The sequence below is a fragment of the Apus apus genome, chromosome 2 (genome assembly GCF_020740795.1).
Source record: "Apus apus isolate bApuApu2 chromosome 2, bApuApu2.pri.cur, whole genome shotgun sequence".
In the NCBI taxonomy this organism is placed as follows: domain Eukaryota; kingdom Metazoa; phylum Chordata; class Aves; order Apodiformes; family Apodidae; genus Apus; species Apus apus.
In genome coordinates, this window is record NC_067283.1 from 35,071,854 (window position 1) to 35,099,615 (window position 27,762).

Sequence of the window (27,762 nt, forward strand, 5' to 3'; positions counted from 1 at the left end):
AATTAACTCTCTTGACCGAATTAACAGTTATGAACTGAGCACAGTTTATTTCTTAAAAAACTTAGAACTGGGGATAATAATTTATTTTTTTAATTAGGAAACAGGTTGTTCCCAAGTATTTGCTGTAAAAACTATTTGCTGCCAATGAACATATTTCAAACTTCTCATTATATTCCCATAAACCAGCATTATAATGATGTTAAATGAAAGTAAAACTACTTTTTAGTCTCACCAACACTGATACTACCCAGCTAGTGACTGTAAACACCAGGTTCTTCCCAAGTCCCGGCCCACATGAGAATAGCGTCTTGTGACTCTTAGACAGCTCTTTATCAGGTCATGCAGAGCAAAAAGCAGCAAAGAGAAAAAATGGAGAACAGAGATAAGAAGAAATAGCTCTCCCCACCTCTCAGAAATACCACTTTTCTGATTAATGTACCAGTTTCATGTTCTACTGCACTGGTCTTAAAGGGGAGGGTGCTGCAAAACACTTACTGTGTCTTCTAAAATAATGTTAGTACAACACAGGGAATTTATTGCATTCGAGGGAAAATGGAATATATACATGATATAAGAGATTATTAATTGTGTATATAAATAAAAGGATTACTTACTAACCTATGATACACCTGAAGACATAAGATTGTTTTCAGAAACAAGAAGCATGACACGGAAGCCAGTACAACTAGTAACCTTAGTTACTTAAAATAACAGTTTCTATGATCCAGGTTATTTTCATTTCTGTTGGGACTGACCATGAAAAAGCCAATGAACTTGTAAGAAAGCTAATTCAATAATTCTAATAATTAATTCTAGATAGTATAATACTAACAATAACCATAATGTCTCTCTACGTAAGACGTTTGTTGAGAATACACAAGAAAAGATGAAACGGTAGCAGCAAACAGGTAAAAGGCATCTCGTTTGTGGCAGCAACCAAGGCTGGGTGTGCTGGGGAAGTCCCACGTACCAATGACTCATCGCTGTTGTTACTCAGCCCCGTTACAGTGACCTGTGACTGGACTTTGGATGAAAATAAGCAGAGTCACGCGTATTTATGAGGTAATGTACTTTCATGGAGACCCGGCAGGGCACGTAAGCAGGACCATGTGTCAAACGTTGACAGCCGCTCTCAGCTCGCCCCTCCGCCGGCTTGAGGGGACCTGCAAGGACTGGGAGATGAGCGGTGGCGGCTGGTGAGGTGGAAGTGCACCCGTGGCTTTGAAGTGGCGCACAGGGGGAGATGATTAAATTAGGGTACGCAAGTACTACAGAGGTAACGTGGTACGGGGGGGACGGACGGGACTGCGGTGGGGGAACAGACACGGCGGGGACGCGGTCCTGCCCGGGGCCCCTCGCCCCGCCGAAGCCGGGTGAGGGAGCGCGAAGGCACGAGGGGCTGCCAGGCGGCAGGACCCCGCCTGCACCCCCCGCCTGCACCCCCCGCCTGCACCCCCCGCCTGCACCCCCCGCCTGCACCCCCCGCCAGCCCCGGCGCAGGCTCCAGCGGCCGGCTCGGCGCCGGCGGCCCGCCCCCCGCAGCGGGCAGGGCCGGCGCTGGAAGTGACGCGGGCGGGCGGAGCTGTGAGGTGCTGATGGCGGAGGCCCCGTGGTGATGTCCCCGGCGCCCTCCGCGCCTGTGTAGGTAAGGGGCCGTCCCGGGCCTGGCCGGGGCCACGGGCAGCTCTGACGCCTTCTTTGCTGCCGGCTGCCGGCGGCCGCCGGGGCGGGCGGCGCCGTTAGGCCGCGGGCCTCGCATCTGCGCCACCGGGAGGCCGGGCCCTTCCTCCCCGCCCTCCCTCTCCCTTCCAGCTGCCTTGGGCCGGTCGTAGTCGGGAGGAGAGAAAACGGGGGAGCTGCGGTCTTGGCGGGGGGTGCGGGGCCCGGGCTGCGGGCGGCGGCGAGCGCCTTGCGAAGGCCGGGAGCAAAGGTGATCGGCTGTGGGCAGGTGAGGCCGCCCCGGCTGCTTGCGGAGCGGGGGGGAAGGGTAGGGACGGGCAGCAGCAGAGCACAGGCCGGGCGGAGCGGGGGAAGGCGAGGCGGGTGAGCCCTGGGGGTGCCGGGTGCGCCCCGTCCCGCCGGGATCGCAGCTGGAGGACTCCGCGGGGAGCTGGCTGTGGCGGTGCGGCTCGTCCTGCCTCGGTTTTTCCTGCCTGACGAGCTTTTCCTGCTGCCGTCCTTTTCGTTGTGTAAAACCAAACGCGTCTTTCAGTCTCCCTGAAGGAATCGTTTCTCGTGTCAGTATTGAAGCCTAAGCGTAGCTCTTCCTTCTTCACCTCCCCTCTTCCTAGCCGGTGGCTCTGAGCTTAGTAAGCAAGGACCCAGCATCCTCTAAACTATCCTTGAACTGTAAGTAGATCCCGGCTTCACGTAAGCTCCGGGGATTTTCCTGCTGGGCAGCCGTAATCCCAGATGACTCTGCTGCTCTGCACAAGTTCAGATTTGTGAATAGTTCTGCTTTGGGCTTGGAAACCTGCCTGTGTTTACCAGTTTCAATAAGGCTACTACTCAGCTGTGGTTGCTGGCAACCAGTGTGTAGAAATGAATGGCTGGGGTTTTTTGTGTCTTTTAAAAATTATGTACTTAAAATAAACTTCCGATTTTGAAAACAGACCTGCTTTAAAAAAAGTTAAATTCAATTGTTTTTGTTATTAATGCTTTGTTTATTCTTTGCACTTAACATGTGTATTGAAAACTGAAACAGTCTGCTTCATGTCAATATTACTTCAGGTACTACTGAATTACTAAAACTGAATGAGTTTGGAAAAAAAAAAGGCTGTTCTGCTTTTTTTAGAATTGTAGAAACTGTTGCTTCATACCATTTATAGTTCAGAGCGGATTTCAGAGATGTCTTAAATGCAGTCCTCTGTTTTGAGAGGTGTAGGAGTTTTCAGGGTTTTACTATGCCATAAAATTTCCTATGCTATTCTGGATTCTGAAGCTAGATGACAGATAGGATTTGTCTGTACCCTGTTGTCTCTCAAAAGCTGTCTTGATCATTACTCAGTTTCTTGCTTCTGTAGTTTCTTGGGGTTTTTTTGTTTGTGTTGTTGTGGTGGTGTTTTCTGTTTTTTTTCTTTATATCTGTTAACCTTCGTAAGCTTGGCATTTTGTCTTGTTACTTCTGTTGTTCAGGGTACAGAACTTACTTTTATTTAACAACTGATCCATCAAAATAATGTCATGGCTGTCTGTATGTACTTCATGTGTTGCACTAAATTGGGCAGTAACAAGCTTAAAACATTGAGGGCTTAAACCTAAAAAAAAAAAACCTTTTCACCTTTTTTTTTGTACTGAGTGATGAATACCTGTTTATTTCAGAGTGCATTTTATTTCAGAAAACATGCTTTTTGCTACTTTTCTTTTCACCAGTTAAAAAATAATTTTAAAGTCTCCAATAAATACCCAGCTTTTAATCTGTGATGTTTTTGAGACTTGCCCATGGCTTTGGAAATTGATTTCCACACGTATCTTCAATTAATGTAATTATATTACGTCACATGCTTGGCAGTTACCTCATTCAAGCTGTGACTTTGCATGGTCAATGTAAAATTACTTTTAATAGCAATTGCAAGAATAGGATGGCTCATCTTTCTAGAAATGTATTTCATATATAAGACCCAAAGCCTTCTGATGTAAATTGTTGTGACAACTTGTGATTTTACCTTGAAATCAAACATTTGAAACTCTTCAGTTGCCCATCTTAGATTTTTGGCAGATCCTGCCGAATATGGGGGAGGGACATTTTTATTCTGCTTATAAAGCATTTTGCATTGCTGTAATTTTTAGCGCTATGTATCCTGCATGAGGTAGTGAATGGAAAGCATGATTAAAAGCTTTTGAAGTCCAGCTGATTAGTGTTAATCTCTCAACCCACACGCATACTTAAATGTACCTGCTATCAATGAAGTCCATTGTTTACAGTAATGAAACTAAACATGCAGGACTTGAAGCATCTGAGTTACAGTGAGAACAGTAGAAGATGCCCACAGACTGCTAAAGAGAGGCAAAAGAACTCTTTTGAAGAAGAAGAAAGAAAACAACCCCCAAACAAAACTTCACCTGTTAAGATAGCTTTCTTGTTTTTTAACAATGTCTTGAAATGGAACTTTGTTACTTTTACTGAGAGGGGATGCAAAATTTCACATGAAAACGCTGTGAAAAGCACTGAGCAATAGAGATTGTGAGAAAAGTTTAAAGTAGAAAAGCTAGAGAGTTTTGTTTGTTCTTTGCTGCCACATCCAGAACTGTTAAGACTATTTCACAAAGTTAGAGCCCTGCTTTGTTTTCACACCACTGGTTTTATTTCCCACTTTCTGCCACTGTATCTTGGGGCATTCAGCTAATCAATGTTTTCTCTCCATCTTGATGTAATCACTGAAATGACTACTCTTTTATTCTGGGAGGTGATTGTTTTGGAGTGATGCTGAGGGTGGACTTGGTCTATAGCTATCTGTTTTCAGAACAGAGGAACCGATTGTTAGGTTTTTCTGTCTTGTGTATTTCAAATAGATATTTTTAAGTTGAGTATTTTTCCACTATATTGAAGTTACAACTTGTACAATTTCTTTACAGATCAATAATGTCATCCTTTCAAGAAGTTCCATCTTCAGCTAGCACTTTGCAGACTTCCAATTTTGCCCATGTGATTTTTCAAAATGTGGCAAAAAGTTACCTTCCAAACACACATCTTGAATGTCACTACACTCTGACTCAGTTTATCCATCCTCATCAAAAAGACTGGGTTGGTATTTTCAAGGTAAGTAAAGCTTGTTCTGTTGCTATTTCTCAAATGTTTGCTGTCTTCTCTCTTACCTAAAAATTCCAACAACAGTGGAAGTTCCTGGAATTAGAATGTGAGGTTTGTAAAAAAAAATAAATTAAAAAAAACAATAATCCACCTGGAGATCAGAACTAGAGGAGCAAGTACACTTCAAATCTGCTGGAGTAAAGGGGAGGTGAGATTTAGTGGTGTTGTGATGGATTAAATGGAGATGATTTAAGAACAGATATGTGGGCACCGAGTGACATTGTAAACAGGACTGTGTGTAGAGTGTGAGCCACAGTAAGTGTGAGATGTGTGTGGAAAGAAATAAAACTAAGCCGTAGATATCCTGGCCCACATCCCTGACTCGTTTTTGTTGATAGAAGAGGCTGAACAGTATAGATAACTAAAATTATTGAAAACATACCCTTGAAAAATGGAGAAGGGGTGAGGTCACATCTAAGTTACTTCACTTAAGAGATTTGATTTATTTGGATTTGTTATAAGTTAATAAAGTTTCAGTTACGGGATTAGAAATTGATTAATTCTTACATCTGCTTCTATTTAAGACGATGTATTTGTCAGTGTAGTTTCTAGTAGATGATGCTTAAATTTGTTACTCAAATGGTTAATAGTTTGATTCGGACTTTAAAGAAGTGGTTCTTGGGCAGTGGGGAAGGGAGAAGGGTAACAGACTATCTCGGTACTTGGGAACCTTTTGCTTAGAACTGTCCACTGTTTAAGAATGTAAATGCTTGACTTCACTGTAATCTGCAGATCACCAATGGATTGTTCTTCTTTATTCAAAGACTCTTCTGCAAAATAACATTTTGCAGAAGATAGATTTTTATCTAGACAGATTTTATAAACTATTGAGGTATGAATTTTTATTCTGCTTTGGCAGTCATTTGAGGAGCATATTGAGCTGGCATAAGGTAGTACTACTGTTGAAAGCATGGCTTTTTTCTTGTGCTTCCTCTCCTATATGTGCAACAAGCTCTTGTGTGATGAATCAAATCAGGGAATTGATTGAGGATAAGATCAACATTGTGAGACTGGATTTTTTTAGATGGAATTTTCCAACTGAATTTCCAGTTCACCTAGTTCTCATCAACCTAAGGGCAGGAAGCATTGAGAGATGGGGGAAAGGGTGAAAATTATTTTCTTTTTGTGCCTGTCAGCTTATACTGAGTGTTACAAATATACTGTCTTAGTTTAGTTATAGTACAGTGAGTTAAATGAAACCAGCTGTCCAACTGTATTTGTCTCTAGAGATACGTACATGTCTGATTAATGTTTACACTAAAATAAATTGTGAAAATATAGTCTTCTTGGTATATATAATAGCCAGAAGTTGTACTATACTGTGATCTGACTGTAAAATTCAGCAAGTTCTAGAGAACTGATTGTTGCTGGACAATCAACGAAACACCTGGAATTGGTTTGAAAACTGATAAAATTGGCAGGGGTTTTATCATTTACCTTTCCAAAACACATAAGGAGGATGTGAACGATGTGTTGCATGTTTAGTACAGCAATTTTCAACATAAACAAAAAAATTTAGTAACTATGAGAACAATAATTAATGGCCCTCTGTGTTAGCCTTCTATGCAACAAAAACAAGGCTTCTGTGAGAGAACTTGAAGCTTTGATTCACTGACGGTTCATGTAGAGGGAATGGAAGTCCACTTCTGCTTTCTGAGGTGAATAAGTAGTTTAGAAAACATGCCTGTTTAAGTTGGTATCGTTTAACCTTTGCTTGGAATTGCACAGAAAGTCACTAGTGTTGCAAGAGTAAATACTGGAGAGGGAAAAGGCATCTAATTTAGCAAACAAAAAAACCTCAGCCAGAAAAGCCCTAGTGGTAATTTCAGATTAATATAGAAAGTAAGTATGGAATAAGATTGATTTTAAATTTTTTTTCCTTCCCTTATGATCGTTGTGTTGTTTTTCATTCTGCTGTTGACTTGTGTTACATTTTATGTGGCAGTGGCTTCAAATGTATTTTGTTTTGTGTTTGCTCAACTGGTTAGCTGAGAATTTTTTTTTAATTGAACTGAACAAAATCTAGAGGTATCTTTTCAAGTGAATGGTTTTAATTTAATTTGCAAGTCCAAGTACATTTCTTCAGCAGTGATGATGTCTTGAGTAGGTATTGATTATTCACATCCTTATATTATCCTGTTTGTTAGCCTAGTCCAACTGGTTGTGCAGCTGCACAGTAAAATGGATCGGGAAAGTGATCTGCCAGATAACAGTTGCTCCTACCCCAGCTTTTAACACCTAGTTTCATAACTTGCTGGTTCTTCAGTTGATCACTCTGTGATACAATGGATAACTGTACTGGCATCTCTGTGATGGAAACAAATGGACTAGGAGAGTGTGTGGGAGAAGGGCTACATATCTTATTGGCGTGGCTCCTTAATGTGGAAGGACAATTGAACCTTCTTTTTCAAATCTTTCAGAGTTCTGTTCTGAAGAGTAGCTTTTAAGGGTTTGGTTTGTAAATCTGTTTCCTTTTCAAGTAAAAATAGAGCTAATTAGTTTGAGAAGCAAAACCTGCTTTCAAAACTGGCTCTCAGTTTCTAGCTTGTGACTTTTAAAACGTTTATGCAGTATGCCCCACATGTCTAATAGACTCTTTTTATTCCATGCACATTTGCATTTGTGATTCTTTTAGTTGCTACTAGTGTTGTGCTGCTTATGTGAAAAAGTAATGTTAGAAATGGAATTATTTGTAGGAGCCACAAATTACTTATAAGAGTTTATTTCTGGCTTACTGTGGTTCTTTGTTAATTTATGTTTTGATGACAGAACTTAGTTTTGCTTTTCTGTTACATCACTCTCTTCCACCTGGTATATCTTTTTCACTTGTTAGACTGAATGCTCATGAGTTTTCCTTCCCTCTCTAACATCGTTTCCAGTTTTCTGTGTCTGCTGAGTATTAGCTTCTACTTTGTATTATGCAAAGTTAATAGTTTCAATGAAAGGTACCGCAGCAGGTTCCTTCATGTTTGCAGTTGTTTATTTACAGATATCTCTTCTTCCCAAGGATATTTTACAAAACAGCTTAAAATAAGGAGCCGAGGCAAGATTAAGTACTGCCTCCCTGTCCTCCATCAGAGGCATCAAAATGTCTTGTTGGGAGGTGGAATAGGTTTAAGACTTCAGACCTGATATAGAGACGGTGGCATACAGCAGTATGGCAAAGAACTAAAATCCGCAAACTAATAACAGGAATAAACGTAAATTCTACCAACTTCTCTGCTTATGTTGTAGATGAAATGTGGTTTTTGTTGCTCTGTCGCGGTCCAAACCCGGTTTTGGGTCGAAGCCGCCTTATCTCAGGGCGCAATCGCCCTGTTTGTTTATCGGGATTTTCTGACACCGATTATATATATTCAGGATAGCCTTTGAATTATTTCGGTGGGTAAGTCCCTGGCTGGAAACCTGTTTGCTTCCACCGGATATATAACCGATTCATAAGCTCCTCTCGGAAGCACACACACACACACACACACAGATTATGTGTTTAAAATACCACTTTACTGTAAAAGTTTTCAAAGTCTCTGTGGAAAAACTGGATATGTAAACATATCCGGTCGGTAAAGAGTTAAAAAAAAAAAAAAAGGCTCTTATAATTCGGGGTAGAGAGAGCCCGAAGCCTTTCCCGTATAGGGTCGACGAGGTGCGTGTGAGTGAGGGGTCCATTACACACCCGGGGGGAGAAGGCGCTGGAGGTGAAAGGTGTGAGTGGTGATGTTGTGCTCACGTCCTCCTGGAGCCGGGGGGTGAGGCGAGCTGTGGCAGCGGTGGCAGATCCAGCGCAGGTGGCACCAGCGGCAGGGACAGCAGGGGCTGCAGCGGCTGCTGCCTTAGTCCTTCTGGTGCCTCTGGCCGGCAGCCGGGCTGCCGTGTGCCTGGGCACGCAGGGGACGGGACGGCTCTTTTGGCGTCTGGGCACGGCACGGGTGGCAGGGCCACTCGCCGCTATCGCCCTGAAGAGCTTTCTTCCGATGATCGCTGGAGAGGCGAGGAGTCTGACACTGTCTTCTTCCTCACGACCCGGGTCTGGTGGCAAAGTCACGGCCTGTGGTGGCCTCAGCCAGGGCTGCTTTCAGCTCAGCTCCTTCTGTTTGGTTTTCCTTCTCTCTCTTTTGTCTTCTTCTCTCCTAACAAGCAGCAGCGGCAACGGGCACAGTAAGGACCCACAAACGATCGTCTTTATCGGCGTTCATTGCTGTGCAGTCTTAGCCCGCCGCTTCCAGGCCTACCTGCAGCTCCTGGTGAAGTCCCAGCCGCGGCCCCTGCCCCGCAGTATTGCCACCGTTCCTCCTTTATTTTTATTTTTTTCTGTTGCGTCTCTCTATTGCAGTGAATTTCAGTCAGAGACGTAATTTTGGAGGATAGTTCTCCACATGCTCCCAGTGTGATTTAAATTGTTAAATGTTGAACTTTCGTAATGCTGAGTGTAAGACACTTTCTGATGATAGAAGTAGATTTAAAACTGTTCCCAGGAAAGTAATTTTCTTTTGTTGAGAAAAATGCAGATCTGGTGTTCATAAACTGAAATGGTAATGCTGCAGAGAGGAGAATTATTCCAGATACGCCAGTTATCTTTCAAACTAGATGTATCTAAAGGCACACACTACTCTTGAGCCTGGACCTTTGGCAAAACTGGGAGGGAGCAGGAAGTACAATCAACATGATGATACTACCCTTTAGGGTAGAAGTTCTGAATATGCAGCATTTTAATTCTTTTAATATATATTCATCTTCCTTTTTCTTCTTGTCCCTTTCAGGAAACTTAAAACCAGGGTTTGACTCAGTCTTCAAGTCTGTTGTCTTTCACTACTGCTATTTCTTTTTGCTTTTGTGACATCCTGGAGGGTAATTTGTAGTCAAGTGCCAAAAGGTCTTGATCAGTTATGTCCTTGCTTGTTACCAAGGAAAAAAAAAAAAAAAGCAGTTTTACAGATAAGCACTGAGGTACTTGGCATGGACAGCCTGAGCCTGAGTCCCTCTTCATGCAGTTTTTTCTGCGTAGAAGAACCTGATGATTCCTAGTGTGGAGTCAAAGGGGAGAAGGCTTGTAATCTTTGACAGATTTCACAGGCAAGCTGTACTCCCAGAATGATCCAAGACCACTGTCCCCTTTAAATTCTTTTCTACTTCTCTCTGATTAATTGAAATCTGGAGAGGCCCTTCGGGTAATCCAAATCTAAACCTTTGAAATGAGGAAAAATAATTAATATGTGCTCTACATCTGTTTGCAAAAATGGTCTGTCTGGTAGGTGGTCCTAATCTCCGGATGGGGAAGTCTGCATCTCGTGACTTTATTTCACAATAAAGTGAGGTAATCATATGGACAAGTGATATTTTTTGCATTATTAATACATAATGTCCAGACTTGCAGAAGTGTTTGAAAGACCTACTTGGCTTTTAGGAAGAAGTGCTTACCCCTCTGTCTAGGGCATATGTGTAGGAGTAGAACTGGCAGATGTTCAGTATACAAGGGAGACAGGTTTAATATACATCTCAAAGGCACAAGGAAAGAATGTTACGGGCACAATAAAGACATTGCTTCAGGAGAGTAGCGTTAAAGATGTGGATGTTTATGGAATATATTGTAATACTTTCTGGGTTTTTGAAGATTCGATTTTGCTGAGGCCAGCATGCTGGAAAGGCCTGCTATGTCAGCAGGTAATCTTACATATGTTAAACTAATGGCTTTGGTCTTGCTGTGTCATTAATTAACTATTCCATCAAAACTTTTCTGTTCCTCCATTTTAGCTGGTATATTTTTCTAAGTTATCTACATTAGCATTCTTTTAGGATGTTGAACTATAGACATACTTCTGTATTGACTGCTTCAATGCACCCCTAAAGAAGAAAAGGAAATTTTTGTCTATTTTTAATGTCTATTTCTTTAATATCCACAACTTAAAAATGGTGATCTGATGTTCTGGTGACTTATATGGGAGAAGCTGCATAACCAGGACTGTGATAATCTCGGTAATTTATTTGAATACAAGAGGTGTCTGCTTAATCTGAAAAGTTACTCATTATTTAGGAGGTCACACCCGAGATAAGGTTTGTGCATTGGTGCAGTACCTGTATTTACATGCAGCTTGATTTGTCTTTTCAGTGTACTGATTTATAGCAAGCCTTAGAGTTAACTTGTAACACAATTTAACAGTGTATTTAATGGATACCTAAGAAACAGGTTGTCCTAGTTTGGTGGTTGTGTTGTATCAAGACAACATAGATATGTTTTTGTTGGGTTATTTAGTCTCCTTTGTACTGCAAATAGCAGTACAACTTGTGTGAGTCATTTAAGAATCGTGATTTTTGTTGCAGAAGGATTTTCTTTAAGATACCTATTGCTTCCATATATGCAGACTATGTTATGAAGTATAGTGCAACTACAGTGAATGTATTGTTGGCCATATGCATATTGCAATACAATTTTCTGGCATGGAATTATCACTGCACAGCAGGGTGTGATACATACAGGAATGTGTAGTGGACAGTATGTCTGTTTTTAAAAAATAGTTGGGAACAATTACTGAAATTCAGAATGTTTTGAGAATTGTTATATCCAGAATTGGATATAACAGCAGAATTGGAGTGAGTCTCTTGGTTTCTGATTTACCTTCTTTGGAAATACATGTTTTACATAACTTGAGATTATTTGATTTTTTAAAATGTTTTACTTATTTTTTGTTTTAAGGAAAAAGAAGTCCATGGCAATGTTGTTCACTGTTTCTGTACTAGGTGAAGAGAATGATAATCTGGGTTTACCTGATGTTACCTTTGACAAGAAATCTTGACATTTAATTCCAATTGTCATTGATTTTTCTAAAAATACTTGCTATGGTAGCTTTGTGTGGTCAGAGGCAGAACTGGCATAGCACAGTGGTTAGTAGCTGGTAACAATTTTGAAGTAAAAGATTGTGCTAATTTATAGTTTTCATGAAGTATGATTGTAGATGAATATTTCACTTAAGCCTGACCTACCCTTTATAAAGACATTTTCATGCTTATCTCTTAAAGTAAACAGTAACTTTGTTACTCTTTGATCTATCATAACGTTTCCTTGGATAGTCATTTACATATGTACCAGGTTTTCTTTTAGAGAGTTAATATTTTTTCTCTATTTATTTTCATTTATACCTAATAAGGGAGAAAGTTGATCCTGCAGTTTGGGCACTCTGTCAATGTCATTTTGACATACTCCTCTGAATTGTGAGGTAGAAATACAACCAACAGGAGATGATAATAGGTTAGGATCCCGATTGTACCTTGATACTGCAACAAATACCATATGTTCTCAATAGCTGAAGTTAAAAGATTGCCTGTATGTGTTTGTAACATTCCACAGAGATGGACTTCTTCAAGTCTGGGAATAAGAGAGCATGTTAAGCTTACAGCCTTTCATAAAGAGTATAGAGTACTTGCAGCTATCTTTTGTCCCAGTATGTTTCAGTTTTAGGGCCCCTGCTGTATAACAAATTTTTATCTCGGTGTGGCCAGCAAGATCATGTCTGAAGTGGAGTCTTAAATGACATGAGCTGAAGGAAGTCAAAGTTCATGAGGCATAAGCTGATCACAGACATGCTAAAAAGAAAACCAACATTGCAGCATTGACTTAATTGTTTACTTATTTTGAAATGTCTATACCTTAATGTTACTAAAATGGACTTAATACTTTAATAAGTATTTTTCTTCATCTCTGTGTTCTGATTTTTTTACAGCTGTTTTGTTGGTTTTGTTTGTTTCAGAAATGGCACCGAAGTATCATTATGAGGCATGCGTTCAAAATTATATCACTTCAGTGGCATGTCAGTGTTAACAGTAAACTAGCAGTAATTTTGCCTGATAGGAGCTTTCCCAGATGTTTTGATTTTTCCATCTGTTAATTTGCTTAGAAGAACTTAATACTTGTAGTTGCTTTTTGTAGACAGTTATAGGACACAGTAGTACTAGCACTTAGCGACTTTCAAGTAATGTTACTTGAACTCAGAATTATGGCACAAACCAAGCCTGCTGTGAAGAAATCACTTCCTAGGATACTGGCCCATACTGCATTTTGCTTAGACTTGTGTTTTTTTTTGCTTTGGGTCAAAATAACTGTTTGTTACAATGTGAAATATGTAAAGGCTGTTGACTTACTGTTGTCAATAATAATTATACTGACATTTGTTCAAAATCTTACCTACTGTCTGTAATTCTACTTCTTTCAGAGGTGGTTTATTATTCTCTTGCAGTACTTAGGGTACTTTGCCAAATTGTTTTCTAAAATATGTAATTTACTTTCTGAATTACAAGGGTGTAATTTATACTCTTTTAAGAGTCCTGTGGTGGGTTTTCTTTGGTTGTTTTAAAAATTGTGTTACGTTAGGTATTACTATGTGGGCTCATTGGTTATGCCCAAGTTGATACAGCTGAGCAAGTGTTTCCTGGGTTTGCTTCTTTGTTCTGCCAATGTTAGTACATGGGTTGTATAGATAGGTAAGACACTTGTAATGCAGCAGAATGAATGCTTCTGTTCTTCCAGTTGCATAACAGCTTTCTGAGGTCAGGGAAGAAAATGCCAGGTGAGCTTTCTTTACAGTGGTGTTTCTTTAAAGCAACACTCTCTGTCAAGATTGAGTTGACTGACTTTATCAAGGCTTTATAAAAGGAAAGAAATTGAACAATTTATTTTTCACATTCATCTGAAACTCAAACATGAAGTTTAAAATAAGTTTTACACTGCAAACACTGTGCAGTTCTAAGGCAGAGCCGCCTTCATAGAAAATATTACATTCCTTGTAAGATGAGTACAGGACATACAGTGAAATAAAATGGTTATTATTTTTCCTTAGTAATATATTGGGTAACTCATTATTGACATACAGGCCCACTGTGCTCCCACCCCACCTCCTTATTTTTCTAGTCAGCTAATTCTAACCATTTTGTGAAAATTTACTGTGGGTGAGATGTTAATAAGGGGAGGGGGAGCTAATCGCACTGTTTGGCATTTCAGTAGGAAGGAGGCTTGTATGTGTGGGGCAGCATAGAAGAGGAAGAACTTTCTTGACAACTACATGCCTATTTATTAGTAGAAGGAAAACCTGTCTTGTGTGAGTCTTGCGGACAGTTTACTTGTCCCTACTTGCTCAGCCGAATTGCAGAGTACGTGATGTTAGACATCTTCACTTTTACCAGACTTCAGCATTTCCACTGCAGCAACAGGATTGGTTTATAGAACTAAACAGTAGTTCATGATATCCTAAATTGAGGTAAGCCACTTTTCTCCAAAGTAGGAAATAGGGATATAGTGAATGGAGTACTACATAATGGCCTATTAAAGCTTTCCATCTTATGGAGAGTAAGTAAATAAAGGATTGTTTGAATAACACTGTTTCTACATAATAACATGATCGGCATATGACATGTTTGTGGGAGATGCGATGTTTACTCATGGGTTTGGTTTAAAAATGGATTGAGAAGGTGGCAGTCGGAGTTACTTTCTAAAATATTAGTCTGTAGGTTAATTTCTGGAAAACGAGAGTTGGAATTCATACACAGCTTCCTAATTTCAAAATGGATTTTTTAGTGGAGCTTCTGAGAGTTAAATGTAGAGAAATGGAGAAGTTAAAAGAATGTGTTAAAAAACTAGTAGTACAGACATTATTGCTAGTTCTGGTTATAACAAGGAATTTTTTTAAAAATTTTTCCTGTTGGTTTAGGGAAGTTGCATTATTTAAGTCTAGCTTCCTCCTTACAAAGTAATGGTATCAGCATAACCCGTTGATGCACCTGATGATGAACCGGAGTTTAGAGTTCACAACAAGTTCTGTGTGTAGTTTGACAGGTCATTCTCCTTTTTGCTCTCTCAACTCCAGAAGGTTTTGTGCTGGAGTTCTTGTGTAATTTGTAATGTTTGTGTGCTTGAATGTGGATATTGTAATGTCTGCCATTACCCATGCCAAGTTTTAAAATTGGACTAGTAAACTGTGCCTCTTGTCCTCCTCCTGGCTCACAGAAAGTTTCACAGTGTGTCCCATTGAAATTCCTCATTTATTTAAGATTTTTTTCATGGTAAGAAAGTACTAGTGTGCCTTTGTTTTAGCTTCAGCAATTTGGCACTTGGTTTTATGTTAGTAGTTGACAACATTTTTTATTTGTTGTGTTTTGTATGTGAAGTTATTTTCCTTAAAAGAATTAAAACTGAGGTTTTGTACGTGAACAAAGCTGGTAGCTATTTTGATCCAGATACTGTTTCTCTGGAGTTGCTTTCATCTTGAAAGTCTTGATAAATTATTTTTTTTCATAGTACTATTTTTTTTTTTTAGTCAAGTGCTCTTCCAGTTAACAATACCAATGAAAAAGGAAAAAGCATATTATAAAAGTATGTGTTCTTTGTATACTATTTTAGTCACCATTCTAATGTAAGTGTTGTGGGGCTTTTTTTGTGGGTTTTTTGTTTGTTTTAAACTTTGCTTTCTCATTTTAGTACATCAGCAAATATTCTTCATCACCAAATAGTCCTGTAACTTCACATGAAACCTAAACATGAATTGTGTGGATTTTCACATTTTTCCTCATTTTGAGTTTTTTTAACTGCTTTTATGTTCTAAATATTAATGTAAATAAATATGCTTACAGGTTGAGTAGTTGGCTCATAAATGTTTAGAACTCAGTAAATGAAAGAAACAAAAAATTAACAATATAACATAAGATTGATTTTTAAATACATACTTATAGTGGATGTAATTTCTCTCAATTACTCTTATTTCTTCATTATCATAGAATCATAGGGGTTGGAAGGGACCTCGAAAGATCATCTAGTCCAACCCCCTTGCCAGAGCAGGAAGTTATTGAAGTTCAAATACAGAAATTAATCTTGCAAATCTTTCTTACAGACATTTGTGTATTTTTTGTAATGTTTTTGTGCATAAACATGCTCACTGCTAGTCGTACCAGCTGAAATGGTCAAATATCAGTTACGTTGGCAGTTGAAATGGTCAAACTCTTGTTCCTACAGGTATATTTCTCTTTAATAACAGTAAAAGACTCTGCTCTTTGCCCTTATTTTCTGATGCATTATACCTGTTCTGTTTTTTTTCCACTTTCTGATTTTTTTTTTGAATAGAAATAATACTGTGAGGTGCTAACAAATTAAATAATTAACTACTCATTTCTGTTTTCTAATTTGGAGTAAAATTATTAGGGTTTTGTTTGTTTTAAACTATGAGGCAACTAGAATTTGAATGATGAGAAAAAGGAAAGATAAACACAAATGAGTGTTAAAAGTTCTGTGGAGCATTTAAATAGTATTTTAAAAATACCTGCGTTTACTTCTTAACATGCATTCATGTTCCAGTAGAGAGCACTGGAGAGAGTCTGGACACAAGCTAGTGTAGCAGCCCTGCTTCTTTCTATTTTCATGCTGACAGCTTTTCAAATAATTGGAGAATTTCTCTGCTTCTACTTGTTAGGATAATTTCCAATCCTAATATAAATCCTGTGTTTGAAATTTTTTTTCTGTTACTGTTTTGGGAATTTCCTGGAGACCCCTGCATAGATAAGCTTGGAGATACAAATAATCAAAATAGATTTGAGACTGAATTTTTTCCACTGAGTAGGTTCTGAGTTTCTGCTGTTTCAGCAGTACAGTGGGGCCACAGGAGCCCCATTACCTCAAGAACTAGAGCATCAGCTGCTAAAGGTTTTGTGAGGTGGCAGCATAACCTTTATCTACTACTTGAACATTGTTTTATGGAGAAAACATTTCTGAAAAAGAAAAACTAGGATGAATTTATCTGCTTTTAAATTAAAACTTACTTTTGAGTTTTCAAAGTATGAAATTAAGGAGTCTAATGGCCAGGGAACTCTTTTTTTTTTTTTTTTTTAATGTGCAATAAGTGAATACATTTATTTTAAAAAATGTTCTCTCAGGTTTTTTTTTTTTAAAACTACAGTACTGATTTAATGCTATTTGCCCCATGCCCAGTGTAGTCCAGGTAAGGTCTTCAGAACAAGGTTCAGGTAAGGTCTTCCCCCACAAGATCTGGACTCCTCTCCCCATCTGGAGACTAATGGAAGGTAGTCTGTATTAATTGTAATAAGTTTTGTTGCTTTGACCAGCAGTCAGGGAAACAGTCTATATGTTCTAGTTCCTTTCATGAAAATGAAAATACTTTTTCCAAGCTGGTATTCCTGATAATGATGAATATGCTTGTTCACTTTGCTTCCTGAGCTGCAGTGATTTGTTTTTCAAAATAAAATCACTCTGTGGCTTTTGGCAAGTATTCCCATCTTCCTTGTTGTCATTTTCACTTTTTATTGACTTTTTCTGTAGCTTTTGCTGCTAGGTTTTGCTTGTTTAAATTTTTTATTTCCTTTATCTTAAGCAATCTTCAAATTTCTTTATATAGTTTTAGCCTTGTTTTTAGGCAACAATTGGTTTTCCTTCTGAGCTGAAAGAAGTGTCTGTCAGAGGTCACAATTAGATAATTTCTGAGCCATTCAATGTGTGTTTATAGTCCTATGTCTGTGATAGTATAATTTGTTGCCATAGAGAAGATTATGGCTGTGTAGGAGTGTTTCGTATTTCTGAACCCCTGTGTACTTCATACTAGGCTTATTAAAGATAATATTGTCAAAAGATACAAAATACAAAAATAAAGGTTTCATTAAAACCTTCTGACAGATTTTTTTTTTTAAAAGGTCTAGATCCTAGACCTAAAGCACCCATTACTTACTTTTTTGTATGTAGTTTTTTTTTCTTCTTTTTTTTTTTTTCTTCTTGGTGTATCATTGATTTTGCTGCTTGTTTCTGTCATCTGAGAAATAATCCCATTGAAGTTAATAGTTGTCACTGTTATGTAGAAAAGACTGAGTAATGTTCCTTAGTTAACTCACTTTGCTGCAGAATACAGAGACTTCCCCTTTTTAAATGTATATGACATTTGTTCATATTTCCTTCCCTGCATCGACACATTTTGACGTGTGCAACCTGCAGTGGGGAAGACCCTTGTCTTCTGAAATCCTGTGCAATAAAAAGAGCCATGGGACAGTCCACACCTCCCAAAGACTTGCATATGCCCTGTTAGGAAATAAGTGGGTTTTCAGGAGCGTAAGATGGGGAAATTTCAGTTGATGGATGACAGGAAATAGGGGGAATAGCTGGAGAAAATAAGTCTGGGATTAACTTGGCAGGCTATTGCTCACTAGCTCTAGATGTGTCACAGTTCTCTCATTACCAGTAACCCACAGATTAGACCCACGCTTGAAAATAAGGCACTTGCTGAGAAACGGGCTGGGAGTATTACGTGTTCTCTGCTAAACTACTCTGTTTTTTTTTGTATCAATGTGACTAAAGTTTTACATTACCTTAAAAAATCTTATGTAGATTACTATTACAGATAAAATATTAATAAAAAGAATTTTTTGTTTCAGAATAGATTATTAAATTTACAGATCAACAGATGATATCTAAAACAAAACACTACAGTCCCAGAGGAAAAGCAATCAGAAATTGAGCTGATCTCCTAGAGGGACAATTTTTTGGTTTATATTAACTGGATTTTACTCTCTCTGTGTTTTCCAAAGTGTTAATTATCAAAAGGAAGGATGTCATTTTACTCGAGAAAGTAGCATCAGAATCAGAATGTCTGTGTTTGGTTTTCTTAAGCAGTAACAAAATCTAGAGTAGAATGAAAATATGACTTCAGTTCTATACAGTATTTTTGTGGGACATCAGAATTGAGTTTCTCTTTTGAAATTATAAAGATGGAGACTTTTTTACTTACTGAGAACTACATTTAAAAAGCTATCTGCTATTTTATATTAAGACAGCTAGTAATGGTATATACTTCCCTTCTCTGAGGTTAAAGCAGGTTAAGCAAGAAAGTGGTATTAACATCTGAGTTGGATTTAAAGACATGGCTAATGTGGAAAATTTGCAATTTGTGAACTTTTATCGAGGAAAAAATGCTTTCACCCCCTCCTCCCTTCATGTTAACAGGAAGAACTTTCCTTGTTATTTCTGAGATATTTAAGTGTATGAATAGCACCCCCAGGAAATAGAATTTCATCCACTTCTTTAAAAGCTCCTTGATGGGTGGTATCACAGAAATCTTCAAAGTTTTGGCTAAGAATAGGCTTAAGATGTACTATGCAGTTCCATTCTGGTGGGTACATTAAGAGTCTGCACTGCTTCTCTTTAATGACTGTTGCCTTAAAGAAGTGACTGTAGTTAGCAAAATGAATATTTCATCTGGTTTTGCTGTCATCCATCCTTGTTTTCCAATACTATGTTTTTTACTAATGTTCATATGTGAAATGTATACCTGTATACATACATAGTTGCTATTGAGTTACTTTCTATTCTACTATTCTCGTTGCCTGTCTAAATATATATGTTTATCTGTTTTTTCTTCCAAGCTGACAACTCCTTAAAAAACAGTTCTTAATACTTTTTAAAATACTACTGCAATGTATCCTTTACAAAGGAGGATTTGTTGTGAACTTACTAGAAATTTTGTCTGTTGAAATAATAGAAATCATGATTTGTAACAATTTTTTTTGGTTGTTGGGGTTTTTGTGGTTCCCCCCCTCCCCCCTCTCCCTTTTGAAGTGTTCTTACCTGATAGAAATTGGTAGACAATTTGTCCCCTTTCCTTTTCTTACCTCTTCCAAGACAACATACCCAGTTACTGGTAAATGATACCACACCTAGCATCTGACAATTTTTTTTTTTTTTTTCTTAAGTCTGTAGAATAAAACAGGTATTTTTGTTGTTCTTCTTTACTGCTGTTATTAATATCCAGTGCTTTACAGTAGTTACTTTGGGTTTCAGCTTTAGATGCATGTATTTCAGTCTTGTTGGAATGTGTTTCTTCAGAGGATAGCATGTCTTGCTGTACAGAACTGCACTCTTAGGAAAAGTCTGAAAGCAGATGTTTATTTCAATAAGTGGGAAGGCTGAGTTAGGTTTTCGTGCAGTTTTTTTTTCATTGCAGGCATAGCATGTATGTATAAAATAATTAGCATTCCAGTGAAATGCTGGACTTCAATACTGCAGGACTTGTCAAAAAAATTCTAGTTTAGTGCTGTCCAATTTGGGCTTTCCAGTAGAAGAGAGAGAGCTATTTTTTCTTCCCTCCTTCTTGGATTCTGATGAACCTGTTGGATTGTGGGCACATAATAGTCAGCATTGCCAGAATTACACTAAGAATATCTCACTGTAAGCGTCAGAATTTATAATTTTGTGGTTTTAACACACAAATCTATATCTCTATAGAAAAAAAATAAATGTAACAAATAATAGTTTAATGTATAGTGAAAACTGTCTGGTATTTTAATTTATATAGCCCCTTTTATTGCCTTAGACCCATTTATTGCCTTAGGTAACAAGCTTAATAAATTTCATGCTCGATCTTTGACATGCTTGTTAAAATGTTCCTGATTTGTAAACATTAGATGTCTTTTTATTGTATGTTGAAGCAGAGATATGCATACTATAATATTTTGTAAAGGCCAGACCATGGTATCTTAACTGTATAACAAATTCTTCTACTTAATGTTTTCTCTTTCATTTTTTTGTTGTGGTTTATTTTGTTAGGTTGGTTGGAGTACTGCGAGAGATTATTACACGTTTCTTTGGTCACCTATGCCAGAAAATTACGTGGAAGGATCAACTGTTAACTGTGTGCTGACTTTTCAAGGTGAGTATAAAGCAGTATGTACCTGTATTTTCCAACATATGATATTAGTTACTGACAGAAGCTCTGGTGGAAACTTCAAATACAGAAAAATACTGTTTACAGGATTTTTAATCTTGACATCATGTCTTTACATTACCTTCAGTCTCTGGACTTTAAACATTCTCAATGTAAAGTGATTCTTGTCAAAGAATAAATAATGTAGGTGATGGTTTGGAGGACACTCGAGTTGTCAGAGGGTTGCGGAGGACCTTTTGACAGTGTGGAATTGACAAAAATGACAGAAGTTTTTAAGAAAAGAATAAAGAACAAACCAGAAAATGTTACACCCGCTGTACAAATCTATAGTGTGACTGTTTTCAACGCTGTGTGGAGATCATATCCTCTCCCTACCCTTCCCAGTTCCAAAAAAGGTCTAGTAGAAGGAAGATTAACACAGAAGCTATTTCTTAGTTTTTATGTATGAAGCTATAAAGATGATGGAGCCACATTTTGCTCCTTAAATATTAAAAAGGATAATGGCCATGGATTGTGATCCTGAGTTACAGTTAATAAACTATAAGACTAATGGAAACATGAAGTGCTTGGTACAAGTATTGTCCATGTAGGACATGTAATGTTTTGCCATTTGTAGGAGAAGTAGTTAAGAGTACTGGGAAAAGTCTTCCAGGAATCTGGAATAAAAATTGGTGAACAGAAATAATGATAAAGTTAGAAAGGGAGCAGATTGAATTGTGGTGAAATATGAAGAGTGATCAGTGACATCACTTGCTGGATTGAACATCAGATGAGGATTTATTATGCTAGAATCATACTCAAGCTGGCTAGGGTATCTGATAATTAAGTGTTCTGAATAAAGCCAGTTAGTTTTCTTACCATTCACCTGGGTAAGGTGTGGTTTCTTGTGTTCACTAATAAAGGTAAAATCTCATTAGTTCTGGAAATGATTGTTTAATATCCACAAATATTACTGTGTGAATCCAGGTGGTGTAAGGGACTTGATGGTGAAACTTTAGTTGGCAACAGTTTGGTTGCATAATCACACAAATTCTTCTGAAATAATTGCTAGCAGCATGCATGGTTACATAGCTACAAGAAAGATTATTGATTCTTACCTTGTGAAGTGGTGAATAATTTTTTTCAATTTTGAAAAATGAGCTCTTTTCTAACCTCCCCCCCCCTACTCCGTACTTGCAGCTTGTTAACATTGTGTCGTCCATTCAGAGCATGAGCATTCCTATGCTTCAGCAAGTAAAAATAGCAGAAGTAAATTGTGGTAATTTGACCAAAATAAACCCCATGTCATTGCATGTTATTCTGTCTTTGTCTGGTATCTTTGGTTGTATACGTATTCCAAGGCCAACAAAATAACTTTTTTGTTCTCTGATTGTACAACAGTACATAATAATATGGTCCATCTTCAGGGCATCTTAATGCTAATGATTCTGTTTTGTAACTATATGAACAGCAGCTCTTACCTAATGTAAGGTGATGTGTACATATAGCACCTATTACCTGATACTTCTGGCTTTTTCTCAAAAGAAAGGAGAAAGTGTTGGGGTTTGAAAGTTACTAAGTAGGATGACTTTTCTGCTGAGGTAATGGGGATTCAATTATTAAGTCAAACATCTAGTAATATATTTACAGATGGAGACTTGTATGTTTGTGTAGAATGCTTCTTCAAATATGGATTTATTTTGATAGGATACTATCTACCAAATGATGATGGAGAGTTTTACCAGTTCTGTTACGTGACTCATAAAGGAGAAATCCGTGGAGCAAGCACACCTTTCCAGTTTCGTACGTCTTCCCCTGTTGAAGAATTGCTCACTATGGAAGATGAAGGAAACTCTGATATGTTAGTGGTGACCACAAAAGCTGGACTTCTTGAGGTTTGATTCAACAATTCTTAAAATTTTACCTTTTTTTTTTTTTTCAGTTATATATATGCAGACACTCATGGGATATAGTATTGAATAAACCAGGGGGAAAAACCTACATATGTATGTGTAATGTATGTATTTCTGGCTTGTTCCCCAGTGTTGTTTTTTTTTTAATTCAGAACATTCATAGGCTAAATGAGTAAAGATTTTAAACTTGTTACAGGTATGCTATAGCACTAAGCATTGGCTGGGGAACTGTAAGAGAGTAGATGCACATCTCTCACATCTTTACTCTCCAGCTAACCAGAAGGGCTAAGATACCCTTTGTGTGAAATAGTGCCTGTAAGGAAAATTAAGGAACTAGTATACTTTTATTTGTGCACGAGTGAAGAGCCCTGAAAACTAACCTGAGTAATTGCAGGGGTCTAAGTATTTTTTAGTAGATCTTGTTTTATTTAAAGGAGTATTCTGTGTGTCATATTCTTAGGTAGATGGATGTGGTTAGACTTACATGGTTATATCCAGAATAAAGATGTTTCAGTTTGCTTGTTGATATTTTGAAAACTCCTTAATAAAGCCCAAACAGCAACAACAACAAAAAAAAAACAAGCCCAAACCAAAACAACGTGATTGTCAGAGTTGCTTATTAGAAAGTTACTCTGTACAATATCCCTACCGTGTGATGAGATGATTTATCCTTTTGTCAGTTGCATCTGGGCTCATATACGCATGTATTCAATTTAAAGTTTTCAAAATTTAGAGGTGAGAGTCTTTAGTACAGAGACGTATCTGGGATATTTTTGCTTTTCAGATATGTATTCATAGTACTAAAAAAATTAATAATTTTTCAAACATTTTTTGTTATCTTGGTTCATAGAATCATAGAATGGTTGGGGTTGGAAGGGACCTTTAAAGGTCATCTAGTACAACCCTTCTGCAGTGAGCAGAGAAATCTTCCAACTAGGTCAGCTTGCTCAGGGCCCCATCCAACCTGACCTTGAATGTTTCCAGGGGTGGAGCATCTACCACCTCTCTGGGCAACCTGTTGCAGGTTTCACGACCCTCATCATAAAAAATGTCTTCCTTATAGCTAGTCTGAATCTACCCTCTTTTAGTTTAAAACCGTTATCCCTTGTCACATTGTTACAGTTCCTACTAAAGAGTCTGTCCAGTCATTTTGGCTGTGTGTGTGTTCATTTCGTTGATGAAACTCCTTAAACGTTTCTTTAAAGTGTGTGTCTCTCTACACTCAGCAGCCATTTTTTCACTAAGCTGTCATCATTGTAATTAGCTCCTACCTAGTTGCTGTCACTTGGGAACAGTAAAAGCACTTCACTTAAGGCAGGAAAACTTTGAGTATAAATCAAGACACTGCAAAGTGTGGTGTCTAATGGTAACCCAGTATTGTTCATTTAAAGCAATGAAACTTCAGAAACGGGGGACTAAGGGGAAAACAGAAAAATAACCTAGCCAGAGGACACACATTATATGCTTCTGCCAAACTGAAATAATTTGTTATCCGCTTTTTTGATAGGAATAAGGGGGAGAAAAATTACCAAAACTGAATGTTTTTGTTTTTACAGTTTAAAATTGAAAAAATAATAAAAGAAAAAGAAGAGTTATTAAAGGTAACTTCTGTTCTGGAAAAGGAAACGGCACAACTCAGAGATCAAGTTGAAAGACTGGAAAAAGAACTTAGCCATGAAAAGCAGAGATATGACCAACTGCAAACAGAGCAAAAGGTTAGTTGTTTAACTGATTAAAGCTGACTCATAATGTCTGTAATCCTCCTTTTTCAAGAACCAGTTAAACTGGGTGAAAATCTGCTATCAAAACCCCTCAGCAGTTAGACAGACATTTACGCTAGCATAGGGTCAGTTCCTATTAACCTCCTGCCACTATTCCTTTTATGTCATAAAATGGTTAAAATATTTAAGGCTTTTGGTACCAGGCTTGTGTAAGATAATCGATGACAACTGTTACCAGATGTTTGACATTTAAATGTGGAATTCATAGTGGAAAGCAGTTGATAGTTTAAAGTTTGCTTACATAAACTTAAAATGGAAAAAAGCTTTTAAAAAAACCCTCCTATTAAGGAATAACTACATAGAACACAGGGTATTGGAAATGGTAAAAAATTTTGGTATTAAATACCAGGGCATAAAGAGAGTGAAAAGTGACTAGTAACTTCTCTAAAAGGCTTCACAAAGGGTTGAAGTTTTTAAAAGGAAAAGAACCACAAACCTAAAAAAAAAAATTTGTGTTAATCGATAGTGAAAATATAAATCTGGCCTAAAACAAAGCAAACTTAGTTTGGAATTCTACGTATGGTAAGGAGGAAACCTAATATTTGAAGAGACACAAAAAAGCTGAATGTAATCTATTTTTAAGCTTCTGCTTTTTAAAAAACTACTTCTAGGATAAAATTAAAAACATGTGGGAGGAAGGTGGTGACATGCACAAATTTGAAGTAATGAAGCCTATATAATTTAGCTGTGGACAGCAGCTAATAGGCTATTTCTTAGTAGTAGTATGTATATGTCAACAGTTCTGCATGATACACCTTTAATAGAAAGGAATTTGTGGGGAGAATTTGAGATTGTTTAAACTTTGTAGTTTATTTTTCAACAGTCATAGTGAAATGGACTAGGATGTTGGATAGGGAAAATAGAAAGTATAAGGTCATGTTTAGAATTTTTTTTTTCCTATAAAAGCATAATTTTAGTTTCAAATACACGGGAGAACTAGTTTAAATCAAAGAGATGAGTTAAACACTGTGCATTTCATGGATTTACAGAATAATAAACTTGGTGGATAAATCTGAATGAGCTACATAGATATCTTTCATTGTAATTTGAGGTTCTCATTTAAAAAAAAGTTTGAGAGTAAATTGTCAGTTCTAACCCACGTTAGCTTTACAATGCTGTTTAGAAAAAATGTCAAATGAAATTTTTGTGGCTGTCCAGCAAGGATGTAGTTAGACTGCATAGGAACAAAAATGGCTTAATCATTTCTCACACTTTCCTGTGAATTTCTATAATCAAAAATACTTTTGCTGTTAATATACCAGAACTTAGCAATTGGAATTTAATTTCAGGAATGTTTTGGGTTTTTTGTTTTGTTACTGCCTTTTATCTTGTTGAAGTGGTGATGCAATGTGAAAAAACTTTTTGCTTATATTTAGCTGAGCTATAAGTAGATATCTAATCTGAGGCTAATGCAACTCTTTAGCTATCCAGAGTAAAATAGAAGTTTTTTAACCCATGTAGTAATTTTTTGTTTCTTAAATCTTTGACACCAACTTATTTTACATCTTTTATGTTCTATTATGTTTTTCACTTTTTTAAAAAAGAAAAAAAGAAGCTCAGTTGAAACATCTGTATTTATTTATATACATAAGAAGAATATAAATTTAGTGTTACTCTTGAAAATGAAACAGACATCTAATCTTGAATAAGTTAACATTTTCATCATCAGAGGCTTTAAAAAACAGTCATTTATATGCAACTTTCTCTGAATTTTCCAGTCTTAAAGATTATTTCTCTTTTTACACGCCTTGCCTCCCTGCCCTAATACATGAAATACAGCAGTGACTCAAGTGATTATATTTGCTGAGAACACTGTACAGTGTTATTAATGGATTGATGTAAAAAGATTTTAAAACTCCTGAGCAGCAGTTGTTCAGCACTCAGATTACAGTACCTATGTTTTATTTTCGTCAAGGATAGTTTAAAAAAATAACAACAACAACAAAAAACAACAAATCCTGCAAAATATTCCCCCATCCAAAACAAATCCTCCAAAACCACTTCCCCCCAAAGCCCCCAGCTAATCTAGTCAGCTTTATGTGACGTGAATAATGGCTATTGGTGATAAACCTGAACAATATACTAACTTGGCTGATTTTATGTAAGACTACAAGGGATAACCTTGAAACACTAAGTAGTCAAAGTATGTGTATTTTATGTAACAGCAGAATCTTCCCCTACGGCTTGTTTTTTTGGTTTTGGTGTTTGGTTTTTTGCCTTTAAGTTACAAAATGGCTGTTTTAACACAGTAATTCTGTGCATTTTTTCTTCTTTTATTCCTAGTGTGCATTTGTCAAATATAGGTGGAGTTTTAGTTGTGCTCTTGACTTGTGATACATAAACAGATAAAAAAGGGGAGCTGATTAATTTAAAATTTGTATGTTTTAGTGTTTAACTTAAGTAAAGGTTTAACTATATAGAGTTCCATAAAAAAAATATTTCACTGTACTTTAGAGCTTATTAGGCTAAAGAAAAACAAGTAGTAAAACAAAACAGCCCATGTAAGGAAAAATAACTTGGAAATACTCTATGTCATTACCTTTATAGTTAAAGAGAGAGCTTCAAGTGATAGAAATCTTTATCTTAAAAATAAAGCTAAGCTGTGTTTAACCCATGTACAATCTTTTAACAATGTATTAATTTTTTTCCTTCTACAAGTACTTCCATCAAGAAGTGCACGGTGTGCTTGTCCAAAGAGCCCTCTGAAAAAACACAATAGTACAAAGTACTGTAGTACAAAGGAGCAATTGCATGAGCAAAGGAAGTGGTTATGTCAGACCCGTGCATTTGATTCTAATTGAGTGCTGGGCTCTTTATGCTGCTAATGTATTGGCAAATACTATTGTTTATTACTGTTTGTGTTGTGATAAGGTCACCCTGGAGTTATGAACCACTTTATAATAAATACTTGTCAATCTGCCCCTTTTAAGAAAAACCTTAGTTTCTTCAGAGCAAATAATATGAGTATCTAAGCTAATGTCTTTGAATTGTGATCAAATACATTGTTAAGCTACCTTATATTTCTATAATAGATTTGAGCAGAATGCGAACCATGTGATTTGGGGTCATAGTACCTAAGTTATCTTACTGTGGTACAATGTAACAAGTAGAAGGTAGATCAATGATGGAAAAGCAAAGTTCATAAAATGAAAATGGTTTGTTAAAACATTGTCTTAAAATCCCCTCACATTTATTCATATCACTTTAGGCTAATTTTCTCTTTGTATTCTTATCAGTCCTTGTTTTTAGATGTAACTCAAGAGTAGTTTGAGTCATTGAGAAATGTCTGTAGAAACACTGATTTCTTAATGCAGACAGGACAGTTGTTGACAATGTCATAACTATACTCCAGTTTGTGTTCTCTCCCATTCTTGAATATTCGATCTCTTTCTTCCCCACATAGTTACTCTTGTAGAATTCTGGGTAGTTGTACTATTGTCTGTCTGCTTTTTGCCTAGTTGGGATGCTTTGTAAGTTGTCCTTTAAAGGCTTTTTGGTGAAAATATTGGCGAAAAAACAAGCTAAAAGTAGATACAGTCTTTTAAGAACATTGCATGCTAAACAGCCTGTTCCGGTGTAATACAGTC

General features: G+C 37.3%; 1 protein-coding gene across 8 annotated transcripts in view; it reads left to right on the forward strand.

Annotated features, from left to right (window-relative positions):
- Nucleotides 1–1,093: 1,093 nt before the first annotated feature.
- The window catches only part of TAX1BP1 (Tax1 binding protein 1), a 62,634-nt gene continuing 35,965 nt past the window's right edge, over nt 1,094–27,762 (forward strand). For 4 of the 8 annotated variants that reach the window (XM_051612157.1, XM_051612163.1, XM_051612162.1 and 1 more), the window contains exons 1-5: nt 1,562–1,641; nt 4,576–4,759; nt 20,385–20,487; nt 22,189–22,376; nt 23,951–24,109. In XM_051612157.1, coding sequence (XP_051468117.1) covers nt 1,616–1,641; nt 4,576–4,759; nt 20,385–20,487; nt 22,189–22,376; nt 23,951–24,109 — 660 coding nt within the window. In that variant the 5' untranslated portion in view covers nt 1,562–1,615. Of the gene's footprint in view, nt 1,258–1,556; nt 1,646–1,706; nt 1,949–2,291; nt 2,350–4,575; nt 4,760–20,384; nt 20,488–22,188; nt 22,377–23,950; nt 24,110–27,762 lie in introns of those variants that run through there. The other 4 variants (XM_051612161.1, XM_051612158.1, XM_051612159.1 and 1 more) reach the window with 4 other exon arrangements.